Raw genomic sequence first — 15,871 nt, 5'->3', positions numbered from 1 at the left:
GACCAGGGTCAAATACCCTTCGCACAATGACCAATTTTCCCTTCAAACTACACCAGCAGAGACCTGCAGCGTTGGCTGCCACTTCATCACATTTAATTTACACTATCTACGCTTAAAACTTACATTTAGGTTGCTCTATTTAAAAAAAACAAAAAACATATTTGTGCAAATCTGTCAAAATTACTATCACTTTGTTACTTTGTTCTTTTTCTCAACAAAATTCCAACCGCTTAGCTGTCCAAGTAACTTTACTGTGTATTGCTTTAACAGAGGTTAGTGCTCTTTTTATGTGATTTTCTACAAAAAACGGAGGAAACAATTATCTTTATTGAGGTAATCTAACATACTTCTGCACTTCTAAAGTTTATTTTATGGTTCTGCATGTATCTTCATTTCCATAAGTATTTGCCTATGCAGAGGGACTTACGCAACTTACGCAAACACGCTTGCATCCAGCTCTCCAAGGAACTAACAGTATGAAGCTCAGTCAATGAACGTGCGCTGACTGACTGAAAATTGGGCCATAACAGAAATGGGAGGAATAGAAGAGTTCACCACAAACAGTGGAAACACAAAAAAGCAAAAAGCACAGTTGGTTGCTACAGTGGATGCTTTTCCTTCTTTTTAACACTTCATTTCACATCAGCTTTTTGTATAACTTTGCTCTTCTCCATGGCCACTTGCTTGTGACAGTGACCCCCAGTGATGGGAAGCAGCTACAAAGTATCAACACGCAGCCAAAGATGGTTGCAATTACTGATAAGTCAAAGGAGCAATGTATTGACAGCATTTAGTAGAAGCCCTCAGGGATTAATGAAGGTCTGTTATCGTGATGGTGGTGCTAATGTGCATGCTCTGCATGTACATGGTTATTAAGGAAAACATCTCTAAGCGTTTTATGCATGGACAAGGAAAATAAGAGTCAACATCAGCTTTGACTGTGCATGCTTTTATCTAATTTTTAACTTCAGACTGTGCACAGTATTCTCGACAGCACTTTTCTACAGTTGACCACCTGATGTGCTACGATGTTCTTGACAGCACTTCCTTTGCATTTTTCATGGATGAAATGAAAACAGAAAATCCTTTCTTTAAAATAACTCGTGTTGACGTAGCCCTTTTTAAGGAACTATAAAAGATAGAAATAGCTACAGAGATGTCACCCATTGGTTTGTGAAGTCCCATTTTGAAGCCTTGAGATCAGCCTTTCCAGGAAAACAGATGTGATAAGAACAGGCGTGTCTGAAACATCACTTGCTCATTGGCTCATTGGCCATAGCTTGTTAGTAACAAGTCCTTAGCCAGAGAGTGGGGAGAAAATGCCACGGCATGACCAAAATTTCCAAAATAGATTTAGGTTTTTATTTAGTGTGACACAAAATAAGTTACTGAGTGCATAAACACAGCAGGGAAGTGTTTAACGGGCCAAACAGAAAAAAATATTTTCTGATAAAATTCTACAGGATCAGGAGTCTTTTTGCAATAATAGCCATCACCATCTAGAGGCACTTTTACATTGACTTCAAACTAATTCTATAAAACTAATTTTAAAGGCACCAAAGGCAATTGATTAGCTTTTCTGCCACAACAAAAAAAAAAGGTTAATAACTATATCGATCAAATCAAAACAAGAATGATAACTTTCTGGTTCGGTCGAATTTGTCAATTTGTTGGCTTTCTTTTATTCCATACTTTCTGCTAAAGTACAAGTGCAAACTTTAAACATAGTGCATACATGGTTAGCACTTGTGATCTCTGCAATATGAAAGAATATACAGGGAATTATTTTTTTATGAAATGAACAACTTTTTATCAAAACCAGTCTAGCGTGACTGCCATAAAAATGCTTAAAGATGTAAAATAGAAAAACAACCAGAAGGTTAGTGCAGACTATTTATTTTTATATTTATTTATTGTCCACTTACTGTCAGTTACCAGAACTCAGACAAAGCAAATGTGCTTCAGTCTAGAGGAAAAAAAAATCTTGTCTGTTTACCACAAAAAATAAATAAATAAATATTCTCATAGTTTCAGGGCAAAGGAGTATTCATTCACAGGCAGCATAGCAAAATAGGATTTCTCACAGCAACAGACCAATAAATAATTAAACAGACTGCTACAGTGATACTACTTATTCTCTCAGGGAGTAAGATGCTTGGTGTTTCCTTCATAAAGAAGAATGCACACTGTAATCTTACACTGGAAAATATTCTATTTCTCAGGTTGTAATGTTGCAGGGGTTTATGATTTGAAAAAGAAGACCAGGGAAAAAATCATCTATGAGCTATAAAATAAACCACAGGCCCTTTGAGCAGTTTGAAATCCTTTTGATTCAATGCTGGATACTTATCTGGTTTTATTGTAGAAACCTGCCCGTAAGACAGTTACAGTCTGCTCAATAAAAGTTCATCTTAAGAGCATGCAATCCAAATCAAATCACATAATTCCCTAGATGGGAACTGTAGTTCAACAGTCACCTTTGTTAAATACTTGAGAAACTTAAAAAAATCTCACAGTCTGAAAAAATATATTAGTATATTAATAAATGTAACACTCTTGTTTTTAAGTACTTTGCTATTTATTTTAGATGAAAGTTTGCTGCTTTGGTCTACTAAAGCACAGAAAGAAACTGGCACGTTTCAAGGCACTCTGAATTCAATTTACCTGTGTGTTTTTATTCCACAGAAAGCCAATTTTCAGTCTGTAGTGCTGTATGTGCTATAAGCAGGTCAAGGTGAGTACTCTACATCTGCAGTTTCCACTGCTAACACACTCCCACTGGAAATGAGTCTTATTCATTTTTCAAACAGCCTCTAGCATATCTGATAAAATAAAATATAAAAAGCAGCTCGGCCAAACATTCATCTTTGATGTTTTGCAAAGAAATACTGTGGAAAGCTGCAGTCTGATTTCATGCATATTGTATTCCTTGTATTCCTTAGCAACGAATTGCAAGCAGCTCGCTGGTTTTTGTAGCTACTTCTCATTCATGTCCATCTCTGTCAATTCCATACTGACTAAAACAATAGGACTGCACAAAATTGGATTCGATTTAGATTTGTTCTGATCATACATTTTCTGTAGCACCACTGTTAGGCCAAGCTGGGAAATACAATGTTTTTGAGTTCCTGAGCTTGCAGACATTATTTCAATCACTTACACTTTATACATTGTTTGATAACAGTTTTTTGTTTGTTTGTTTGTTTGTTTGTTTGTTTGTTTTAAGAAAAATAACTTTATCAATAAGATAATTATTTATATATAAGAAGGGTAAACCTTCAGGTAACATCATCTTTACTTTTGCTTGACCCCATTGCTTAAATTAGTTCAATTCTACATTGTGTACTGTTTTAGTTTTGCAGAGTGTAGCAACATCACCATTTCTAGTAGCTTTCAACAGAAACAAAGAGTAACAAAGAGTAACAACAACAGCAAACCTACCTTCTGTGTAGCTCTCTGTTGCTAACACTAGTCATAGGAGAGCAGAGACCTCTGCCTGCCAAAGATTACAAACCGATCTTGTTTTCACGGAGTAGAGAACAGTGCCCTCTTGTGGCCAAATGTCGACAATACATTTGTACCGATTGCATGTTTTATCTCAGCAGCATAATGGCGCCTGTCTCGTGGGAAAAAGACCTGAAGTAGCAGCTCTCCACAATAAGTCATGGAATATAAACTCACAATGAAAATACAGCTATTCTTATAACTATTAAATGATATCTTGATGACGAACACAGCGCAGGCGCGGTGGCCAAGTGGTAAGGCGTCGGTCTCGTAAACCGAAGATCGCGGGTTCGAACCCCGTCCGTGCCTTTTGTAGTATTAATTACTTTTAAACGTTAACTTTTGTGAGAGTAATTGCATTTGGGACCTTTTTCATTATTTTTCAAACAGTATATAGCTAGAAAATTAGCCACTGTAATCCAGGATGTTGAATACTTGCATTAATGTCTTGTCATACATTGAAAATACTGTACAAATAATACTTGGCTTGAGCTTGATAACTAAAAAAATATGTTTTTTTGTCATTTATAAACTAAAATAGCAGTTCAACATTATGAAATTTGAAATTCTGTACCCCATATCTGCTCAATAATTCTCAATGAAACACATGTTGGTCACATAGCACTGTGATCAGCTCTGAGACAGAATTAAATTCAATTTGTTACAAAATGTATTCAGAATCCACCCTCTTTCCTATATAGATAAAAGGTCCATAAATATTTGGACATGTTGTTTACATCACCACGGCAAATTTTAAATGAAACAATCGAGGTGTGCATATTTTCATCTATTTCAAATAATGCATTGATGAAAGTATTGTATTGAATGTTTAAGAATTTAAATACATATTTTTCAAAAAGGTTTTGATATTTGACTGACAAATGAGACCTGGTACTTTGTAATTCCATTACAAGCAGATAAAAGGTACTTGGCATCTGTTCATGGGAACAGGTCGTGCAATCAAATTCTTAATTATAAAAGACTATACTTACATATCGCGTAAGCAACCCAAGAGTTTCTAAGGACAGAGAAACAGGATATTCTTCAATAGTCAAGCCAGTCACTTGGTCTGAACTCAATATCACATTGTTCTCATGTACTGAAGACAAAACCAAAGACAAAGGCAGAGAGAGCAACAAACAAGCAGCAACTGCAGGAGGCTGGAGTAAAGGCCTAGCAGAGCATCTCAAGGAAGTAAATGCAGCATTTAGTCAAGTCTATGGATTCTACATTTCAGACAGTCATTGAGTACTTATATATAGCCCGTTATATTTAAAATTATATTAGCTTGTCCAGTTACTTTTGAGCATTCAAAAATGTATAAAGGCTCAAAAGTAACTGGACAAGGTGTGATGTCTCTATGTGTCATCACACCTTCTAATTTGAATTTTGGGATAAGATCAAATTACTGGCGCAATCAGTATCATGAGAACTCATTTCAATGCAAGGCATAACTGCAAAGAGCCATGGATGAAGATTACATGGAAATGGAAAAATCTGTAGTAGATTTGCATATTTACCCATGTGTTTAAACAGCTCTAGCAGAGATCCACATTTTCTTATTGAACACTATTATGACATCACGAGTGTACATTTTATTCCCCAAAAACATTTCATTAGCTCAAAAATATATATTTGTATTTTTTATGCTCTGCAAACATACCACTGATGGTAGACTAGTGCAGTTTCCTGGGTAACGCTTCGTGTTGCAGCATCAATGATTCATATCTGGTTCATGTTGCATTGCAATCACGTTCTGTGTGCTGAAGTGACCCTTTGTGAAATGAGAGGTGATAGAAGGAAAACAACTGGAAAATGCTGCAGTGCTTTGCAAAAGCTTTAATCAGTGATGTTGACAACACACCGCTGACGGCTGATTTTCAGACTCTGGCTACAACCACTGAGACTCAGTGCTACACTTCCTTGGTCCTAAATCAGCACCTTGGTCACTAAAAAATATCACATGGCAAATTCACTGGTTCTGGAGGGTTTTCTTGTCATGATTGTGAAGTGGAAATGTCTTTTTGACTCTATGAGCAGAAGTTTTCAGGAACATGTTTACGACAAATTTTCTAAGATGAGTTTTTACTTACATCCATCCAAGTATATAATGCTGTGGGCGTTTTTTCCATCCTAAGATTTGTTGCCTTCAACCTTGTGCTTAATGCTTTTAATTCAAGATTCAGCTCAAGATCTATACTAGTCACCCAAGATGACATATACCAGCATGTACGCATAATGACACAGTCTCACCTTAGTGCCTATGAGATCAGAAAAGCAATTATCGCCTTCAAAATAGCTTTGGCTTTCACAGCAGCTTTTAAAATCCTAATATAGTAAGTAAGATACTACAACCAAGACACTTAGTAAGCTCAAATAGCCTCTGGACTGCCTAATGACAGATGTTTATCGCTTTTCCCTCTAGAGTTTTCCGTCACAGGTGGAGGCTGTGTGGAGAAACATGGAGGAAAATACTTTGAAAATGCGTCTTCACACAGAATCACAGAGTCATTCATTAGTTTAAAAGGGCTGAGTCAGGGCTGTATTTCCAAATATAAAAAGTGCCACCCCAAGCTGAAACTTGAATAAATTCAGCTACTTGTTGCTTATATAATGACACATGGTATTTAAGTAGCAGGTTGTTATTACAAAGGGACTGTTGAGATTTCTACAGATTCTACTTTTCCCTAATTATAAACATTATTATTTTTGTGAATAATCCATGTGAAGAGCTGTATCATCTCTGTAATAGAATCCCCTTGAATTCATTTTCTGCCCTCTGCAATTTAAGCCTTAGAAAGAAGAAAAACACCACAAATGGAGTATAACAGGAGTAAAACAGGAGGAGGAGAACAAAGGAATCAGTAGCACGTGGCAGACTGGCAGCAGGTCTAGGCTGCGCTCACATTGATTTCCTTGTGGGCTGTATACTCTGCTTTCAAAAGAGATTTTTATACAGTGAAGGCAAGAGAAAGTGACCCATTCAACCTGCTCTTACATTCGGATCTCAGTTGGTAATTGTATTATGGAAATCAAAGTCCTTCAGTATCATCACTGAATTAGATGAATACAAAATCATCTGACATAGCATGTGGATAACCTCCAGTCTAGCAAGGCATATCCACATATTTGTTTGTTGTTTATGTTTTGCGCCCTTTAAGCCAGACTTCACTGCGTGCCGTCTGGCTCTCCGTTGGGGACCCAAACAGTTGATTAAAGAATGCAATTAGCATGGAGCAGATTCTGTCAGCTCTCCTTTGGGGATTTAAATGCTATGAGTCGATGCACGATTTCTTCAAGAGGACCACATTGCTCTGCAAGATGCTAATATAGGGTCAGCTAAGACCAGGTTTTGCATTTGTATGCGCTAAAGGAAACATTATTTTCGGCAGTTTAAATGTAATGACAACCTAAAACTTACAGTGTATCTAAAATGTGTTTTAAAGAGAAACGGAATAAAATGTTTGTTCTTCAGAAACTTATAATGGCTAAAAGTGTTATTTTTACATATTTATTCATATTCATTCACCGTCTGTAGCAACCAGACCAGTGCGACCGAAGCTTTTCATAGTATTTATCTTTTCATTTTTACAGATGAAAAGGAAAAGGAAAAAATAAAGAAGAAGAGTGGAATTTTGAGTCACTTTGTCTGCCATGCGGTGGATAGAGATGACTTCTTTAACCTCAGAGTTTACACATGGCCAAGCCTGGACACAATCACACAAGTGTTTTTGGGCTGTGACCCAGATTCTTAATTCCAGTCCGGGACTTTGGGTGTCTTTGGCGTCATCTCCCATTTCAGCCCACACAACTGAACTGCACTAATTCAAAGAAAACGTGTTTCCTATGTGAATTCCCTGACCAAGCTTACAGAAGTGTAATATCAGATAACATCAGATCAAGTAACGTTGAAGAAAGCTTTGGCTACTTTGATTACTGGCTGAGATACTCTTTACTGGACATCAGAGAGGAAATAAAGTTTTACCCCTTTTATCTAAAATTGGTCCCAAAACCAGAACACCAGTTGTGGATCCAAGAGAACATAAAACATTAATGCTTTTTAGTTAATATACTTTATTGAGTCAGTGACATGTTACTGATCATTATGAAGCACTAACAAGAGCTTTGTTTGGATGTGTAAAGATGCCTGCATAGCTGTGGATGTGGCTCCATCTACAGGTGAATATCAAATGTGTCAGTGTATTTACATATAGCCTCCTGTTATGAAGAGGGCTGCAGATGTAAAAAAAAAAAAAAAAAAAGTTTCTTTATTTCAGCGACTAAAGGAAACCATTGAAGAAACAATAAGATTCTGCAAGCAAAGTTTCCTAATGGCAACCCAGACAAAATCACCTGAGATCACCTTTAACCCTTATGAAAAGAAAAATTTAAAATTAAATATGTAAATCTTTAATCAGTAACCTGTGTGGTATGCAGATGTGTGTACTTGTGGTAGGTACATTAATTAAGAAATAAAGCACGCAATATTCTAACAATCTCAAATTAGCTGGAGGAGAGAAATAAAAAGACTGAGTCACTATATACCTTAGATGAACAATCAAATCACAGACCAAATATTGCCGCAGCTGAGTCATTCTCCTAACCGCGAATCCAGGAAGTGGATATAGAGGCTTCAGGCCGTTGCACATGCAAAATCATTTGGTAGCTATTTAGGGATTATGAGGTAATCTGTACACATCATAGGAAAACACATGCAACTGTGACCATATTTTAAAACCTTAAAAGGAAGTAAACATGCAAGAGGTTTCAATTTTTTTTTTCAGTAATAAATACAAAAATAAAATTTGGCGCTGCTGCTGAGACTTTTCCCTCACTGGCTTTGGAAAAAAGTGGAGGAAGTCGTGTCAGAGCAGATTTTAAATATAAAGAAAACAACCCTCACCATTAGCTCAAGTGTGGGGAGTTTTTTTTTTTTAACTCCAGTAAATGAAATCCAGTCAAAAACACACCCAAAGCATAGAGTCAGCTTCACTGTTATGAAGCAGGCACTCCACTTCACAGTTCAGTAACACATGCTAGCCAATAAAAGTACTATTGTTAGGTCTGAGTATTTGATTGTTCCCTCTATTTGACTCGAGAAAGAAAATAGGTGGTGTTCATTTACTGTAATACGTTTTGTGTTTTTTATTAAAACAATTTCTGCAAAAGCAGAGTGACTGACTTACTGTAACGCTGCGTATATTAAAAGAAAAGGCACATAAGACACATAAAGATGTATTTATTGTGTCAGTAAATATTGCATGTAGGATGCTCATGGCCACATAGAAAATCTGGCCATAGTGCATATTTCCGAATGAAAGGTGCTTTTCTCAAACATTTGGCAGCATCTCTGTCACACTTGCACAGCAGCTTTTCGCATTGGTCCTTCAAATTATCTGCAATGAAGAACAGGATTTTCACTCATTTTCAGTCAATTTTTCATTAACATTGTGAATCTCTTTTTACGTTTTTCTGTTTCATAGCTACGTATACAAACATTTGGAGAACTCCAGCTATATTTTTGTTTCATTTTTAGCAGTTTGTCTATAATTAGAGAAGTTCAGTAACCAGTTATAAATACCATTTGGGTCATGTTTAAACCTAATAATGTACAGTGCTTAATAAATTTAGCAGACCAACACTCGAAGTAAGGTTTATGACACAGCTGACCTAAATTAACACTCTTGGTAATCACCAAAATCATTTTTTATATATTTCTGTCATGGTTAATCTGCCAGTAAGTGCAAGTTCTTTAGTCAAAACTAGATTTTTTATGTGAAAATATAATTATTGCTGTTATCCACGAAATTCCAAGTTTACTGTTATACAAAAACCATGTTATTATTTTTTGATTCAGATGCCAAATTACAGTTATTTCTAAACAGAAAAAAATTTAGTGAATGAATAATATGCTTGATTCATTTCTGACCTCTAGGAGAAACCCAGTGTGCTAGGTATAAAAACATGAATTCAGTTTCCTATTTGCCTAATAAAAAACAAAACAATTTTAAGATGCAATATTTGTTTTGTCTTGTTTTTTTTTTTGGGGGGGGGGGGGGGGGGGGGTTTTGACAGCTGGTCTTTTTGATAAGCAAATACTGTGCTTTATGCCATTAAGATATCCTGGATAAATCCTTCTTTTCTCCAATCAACTGTCTTCTTATTTGCTTTCTGTGTTTCACTATGGGAAAGCATGAGCAGCCTCATCCTTTCTGTGGCATAAACATGAAGGTGCAGGTGCCCACATGGCAGTTAAGCTGATTATAAGAGTGAGTGATCAAGGGCGATGACCATCTGACCACCAATTTCAAAATAAAATGAATAAATAACAGCGCTGCAGTGTCAGTAATGGTCTCCGCTGGGGCATTCCTTTCAAAATTGTGTGCTTCTGCCACTGTTTGTCAGTAAGATTACACTAAAGCTATCTGTCTGCCTTTTGTGAATCCATCTAGGAGACACTGAGGGGTAGCAAAGGAAGATTTTATATTGGTACTGATCTCAATCTCAGTACAATTGGACTTAGTGAAGAACATCCTAAAATTCAAAGCCATGGAATTAATAAGAGCATCAGCTGTTTTAACTTTAAATCATGGATCGCAAAAAGAAAAACAAAAGAATGATAGAAATCGCAATACCACACTCAGCTGTCTTGTCCTCACAGGTCCACCGATACTGACTCAATTTTGTATAGCAGCCAAGACGTTCTGCATCTCCATAACAGCAATCATGTCTGTGGCAGCACCTGCACACAGACACATTAACAACATGATAAATCCATTATTTTGAAAACTGAACTCGGCCCGATCTCAATCTAGGAAAGGCAGGGTAAAGAAAACAGTAGGTGGGTGGTTGCAAGGCTGTGGTTTAAATCACACCAGGACTATTTAAAAGGCAGGGCAGGATCACCACATGAGTTTTCACAACAGATAGTTAGAAGTTAACTGGCTTGAGGGGGTGAGATGTCTTGTGGTTAAGAAGGAAAAGAAGGAGACGGTAATTAGGATTTGGGTGTGGAATTTTTGGAGTAAGTATTGGACCGTGTGAGTCTGCTGAATTTACACAGCATTCCCTCCTTCCATCCCGTCGCACTGCATTTGTGGTTCACTCGACTCATTCAGAAGCGGAAACTATGCGTACACATCAGGATGTGGATAGACTGGGAAGAACCAACGGCATTTAGGAGGAGAAAATAATATGTACACATTATTTCCTCCTCCTGCGACGAAAGGCTAAACTTGACCTAAGTACTTGGAAGGATATTTTTTGCGAAGTGTAATGCCTAGGTTGGTTATATATAGTGTCAGCTGACTGTTTACATTTTGGAGTGCGCTATCTTCAGGTGACCAGATATACTATCCTCACCAATTTGTATTTTCTTCTGTCAGGTTCTTAAGGGAATGTGATAATAAATGCTGCCTCACCAGTCTGCCCTGTCCTTGGGCCAGCCTTGGCCGCCCAGACCACAGTAGCATCCGTACACCATATAAGCCAAAGCAGATCTCCCGGTGCTGCATTTGATTGCTCCTGCCAACTCAAGTAACCCTCGCTTTGTCCGCTGCGATCTGCGTGTTGCCGCAGAGGCCACAGTCACTGCAAAGAGACACAAACAACACAAGAGAAGGAAAGAAGTTATCTCTCTGTCCCTACACCGGTCCATGTACTATATATGCTTTAGTGATTTGGTATGCAACACAATCTTGATAAAATTATACATTAAAGAGTTGCAAAGACGTTTGTGCTGCTATTTGCTGGCTTTATATTGTAAAATGTATCTGCAAATTGGATTTAGGATATAAGAAACTTTCTGTAGCTGGAATTGAAATGTTCAGATGTCCGTTGCAATAGGTAACAGTACTCAGAGGACTGACTTTCCTGTTACTCTCCCTGAACACCATACCTAAGGCTTAAAATCACAGACAAGCACATACTATTTTACAGCAAAATCAACACAATTTGCTCCATTTCAAGTGCTCACTGAATCACTGTTCTTGTGTAAACACAGGTAGTTTTCCCCTCAAACATGCACTGACTACCTCTTGAAATAACTTCTTAAGCGTGTAGTTTTCACTATGCTTCCCTGTGGAGCTCTCTTTTAAAGTAAATAATCACCTTACCAGATAGCAGGAGAAGTATCCGATAAAATACTGCCATGGCATGCAACAGGTAGTTAAAAATCTCATCTGTAAGTGCTCTTCACTTCCACCCTCTGAGTGTAACATTGAAAGGAGTGGAGAGCTTTTTATAGACGCTGTTTGAATAATCTCCTGAGCGTAACTATTGGCTGGAGGCTAATCCAGTGTTTGTGAATCTATGCTCCCTCTAGTGCTTTATTGAAGTTGGATCAATGTTTGTGTTTTTCTTTCGTTTTAGCATTAACACTGCAATATTGAGAAAACAAAATGTTCTGTTTTTAGATTTTCTAGAGGTGTAAGATGAGTCGAAGTTTTATGGAAAGACACATATTATTGTTATTATCGTTATTATAAGAATTTTAAACATAGAAAAAAAGATTTTCAGCTTTTTTGGGGGGTTGACAGTGACATATAATCATTATTACATTCCCCTCCTTTGCCTTTGGAAAGCAATACCACCCACCCACTCAGAACATAGGGAGCATCAGGGGCTGCTAGGTGGGAAAGGTTTTAAGTCTACCGTAATATGTTAGCACTCGATCTCAGACAAAGAAAAAATTGTCCCTAGACCCTCTGAAAGGGTTTTTTTTTTTTCTAATTGGATGAATTGCATCCACAAACCAAACCAAACCAAAGCAGTAATGTGTTATAAAAGCAATGATGTTTTTATGTCTTTTTTCCCTGTTCCCTCTTTTTCCCTCTTGTCAAATGTCTTCTATCTGTAATAACAAATATGGCCGTTACTGCACTGGGTTGGATAGTGATGTTAAGTGCTTCTGACAGTGTTTTAAAAATCTTAGACCAGTATGTTATTAAAGCTGGGCATGACCAAAACATGTGGGTCAAGTGTTCTGACACCTGTTGTAACTTGCATATCTTACTCACTTCGCCGAAGTGAGTGTGATGTAAGATTTTGAACTGTCTTATACTTCATTTGGCACAGGAAGAGCTGTAATTCGGGCATTATAGAGCACTATTTTCAGCTTTTTAAATGTTCTGTCTCCATACAATAGTAAATAAAAACTAATAAAATATTTGTTCTTGGAGAATAAAAGTATGTCTTAGATCAGCTCCAGCACTCCCAACCCACTGAACCTACATGTTCCAAATGAGTTCAAACTTTTTAAACTTAAACAGTCATTTTAATACTATTGAAGAGTCATTGTATAGTCCACTCATACTTATGCATTTGTGTTAGTATTTGTAAGCTAAACCTGGACATTTTGGCCATATTCCATAATTTCAATATTTTTCCTGAACAATTCGAGTTTTTGTTGCCAGATGATCTACCAATGTATAATAGGATCATTATCCAATCATTTTCTATTTTCAGCTGGCTATTTTATATGTATTGTTTGGAGTTATTCAGCTAATTGTTTTCTATTTATTTATTGCTTTTAGATCAATTTTACACTGCCACAATCTTCCTGTCCACTGGTGACTCATTTTTCTTTTTAATCAACTTGTGCTTTACAGTACATTTCTAATGTTTTTCTGATTCAGCCATAACAAAAAAGAAAGAAAGAAAGAAAAGAAAAGAAAATCCCCCCTTAGCTGTTAACACACCTGACCTGCAAACTGCTAAAACCTCTGCCTTTTCTTAACAGTGTTCACACTTGGTGGTGATCAGTTATTAAGTGCATTTGATTAGCAGCACCTGGCTGCTATTTCGCCTCCTAATTCTTATGGAAGGGTGTACTTAGTTTTTCACACATTACTTCTGCATTTTGGCTCAGTTTTTGCTCAATAAATAACGATTTTGTGTAATGAGTCATGTTTTGTAGTTTCCTAATTTTAAGGACCCAGTTATTTTTATTTAATCCTGACATGTAAAAATGTAGAACTGAAAGAGGGTGTGCTTTCTTTTTACTATGACACTATCTGTTTTATTTTTTTAAACGCCACACAATTGCAACTTTTCAACTATCCCTTGGAAACTACAAAAGCACCATCTAAGTTACAATTACCCTTGGCTGAGAATCACCGTCTTAAGGTATAGAAGCTTTCAAACAGCACATCATTATTCATACGTCTCCACTTCTTCACAACAATTGCAACCAGACAAGCTAATTACGGTCATTAAACCCTAATAATATACCTTTTCTTCCTTAATTATAAAGAGATGTGCTCATGTGTCTCATCTGTCACTCTTCTTTTTCTAAATAAACAATTCAGTGAGGAGAACAGAAGAGGCTTTCACTGCTTAAAACTCTCAGCATATATTGCAGCTATCATTATTGTCTGTTTGATTTACAGAGCAGCACTTCAAGTGTCTAACTTCTGAAATTGTTTCAATGACAAATTTCAAGCCCGATTTGAAAATGGCACTGTGTTGTATCACTGCTTCTCATCTTTTTTATTATGTTTTTCTGAGAGTATTTTTCCAGATCTGTCACACTTGACTCTGTCGTCATCAATAATGTGCCAATGTCAGGGAAGCTAAATCATAAAAAGGATAGCTAAGACATACAGTATTCTTCACTTCTTTTGTGATTCGGCTCCTCGGGGATGCTTCTGCACAATATGAGATAAGCGCCTCCTCCTGGCAGTTATTACACCTGGCAGACTGCTTCCTGAGGCACACATCCTTCAGTTCTTGTTTATCCGATCAGCCTTATCTCAACGTAGCCATTGCCACAAAATATCCAGCCAGCAGTAGGATCCCATCAGGCTCAATGCACACTGCTGAAGATGTTAATGTTAAACATGAGCAAACTACAAATGTAAAATGAGTCAAATAGCACTAAGCACAATGGTGACATTCAGTGTGTTGCTTCTTCTTCTTTCTTTCTTTCTTTCTTTCTTTTTTTTTTTTTTTATCATAAAACTCCCTAAAACTGGAAGCAATACTAATACATGAACAGCATTTCATCCTGGTTCAGACATTACAGTTTACCCAGTTAGGACAAACCTGGGTTTGTTTGATGAATGACTAGATGTTACTGTGAGTCACAGATTACTAAACTGGTGTTATAATGAATTTGACATTTTAGTCATCATTTAGAAACTGCAGAAAGATGAAGGCACTTTTGAAGGTTTCCATGGTACCAGAGGATTACTGGCTTTTTACTGTTATTTAACAAAGAAAATGTCTTAAATGTTAAATATTTAAATGTGCGCTGTCTGCCCTGCTGACAACCTGTGGTCAAAATTTCCTGAATTCTCCAACTGAGTTTGGAAGGGAAAAAGAAGCAAATAACAGGTTGTGTGCTTGCTCAAAAAGATCTGTGCAGCTATGTCTTTTTTTTTTTTTTTAATCAACCAACACTTAATATATACACACTAAAACCACTTTATGTCCTTATCACACACACTTTATGTGTGTGTGTGTGTATATATATATATATATATATATATATATATATATATATATATATATATATATATATATATAGATATAGATATAGATACACACACACACACACACACACACACACACATATTGGTGTACTACTTGTGGTCAAAACTTCCTGAATTTCCTGTATATATTATCACATCCTCTTCCTTTACAAAAACAGAATAATTAGTGTGTTGTGCAGACTTTGTTAGTAAAGTAACTTCGAGCTTGGTTTGTTTATAAGTGTGAAGCTCAATGTGAAGCAGTGGACCACTAGTAGTTATTTTTTCTTTTTTTCATTTACAGTGGAGTAACATATTTTTTAAACTGCTTTTTAGTCTTCTTCTTCTTCTTTGAAGTTGTTCCCATCCTACCCCTAATGTCCTCCTCTGTTACACCAATCATCTACATGTCTTCTTTTACCACTTCCATGAATCTCTGTGCTTATCTTCTTTTCCTCCTGCCTGGCAGCTCCATATACAATGTCCTTTGTTCAATATATAACCACCATCCCTCCACTCCACATGTCCAGAGTACCCCAACCTTGCCTCTCCAACTTTGTCTCCAAATCACTCAACTTGAGCTGTTTGCAGGTTGCTCCGAGAAAAAGTGAACCTTATTTTACCTCTATCACATGAAAGTCTCTTATGGGCTCCTCCCTCTAGTTTTTGAGCCACACTTCTATTTTTAAATGCTCTGTGTGCTGATAAATTCAAGGAGGAAACGCGCTGTCAAAGAAAGATTTGCACAAGGGTTGATGGAGAGGAGCTGTGGATGCCTCGGGCTCAGCGGTCTGAAATGTTGTGCTTTGTAGATTGTAAGGAGATTGAAAGTGGGTGCCTTGCCAATGTATATGCATTAGAGAGAGTCTGAAGTACTGACAATCTTAGAATTATGG

At 36.8% G+C, this 15,871-nt stretch overlaps 1 protein-coding gene and 1 non-coding gene across 2 annotated transcripts; one reads left to right on the top strand and one right to left on the bottom strand.

Annotated features, from left to right (window-relative positions):
• The first annotated feature begins 3,741 nt into the window (after positions 1-3,741).
• Positions 3,742-3,813, top strand: trnat-cgu (transfer RNA threonine (anticodon CGU)). The gene has a single exon. It is a non-coding gene; the product is annotated as a tRNA-Thr (tRNA).
• A 4,915-nt stretch (positions 3,814-8,728) lies between these two features.
• Positions 8,729-11,713, bottom strand: pla2g10 (phospholipase A2 group X). Its single transcript, XM_085454631.1, has 4 exons — positions 11,619-11,713; positions 10,926-11,094; positions 10,140-10,246; positions 8,729-8,900 (listed from the first exon to the last, which is right to left on the bottom strand). The coding sequence occupies exons 1-4, from the start codon at positions 11,653-11,655 to the stop codon at positions 8,752-8,754; spliced, it is 462 nt and encodes a 153-aa protein (XP_085310757.1). The 5' UTR covers positions 11,656-11,713; the 3' UTR covers positions 8,729-8,751.
• Positions 11,714-15,871: the final 4,158 nt, after the last annotated feature.

This window comes from Copadichromis virginalis, linkage group LG4, assembly GCF_057382275.1.
Source record: "Copadichromis virginalis isolate Kocher_CV1m ecotype Utaka linkage group LG4, C_Virginalis_male_GT1.1, whole genome shotgun sequence".
NCBI lineage: Eukaryota > Metazoa > Chordata > Actinopteri > Cichliformes > Cichlidae > Copadichromis > Copadichromis virginalis.
Note: the sequence above shows the minus strand (reverse complement) of the source record. Positions and strands in the feature narration are given on the sequence as shown.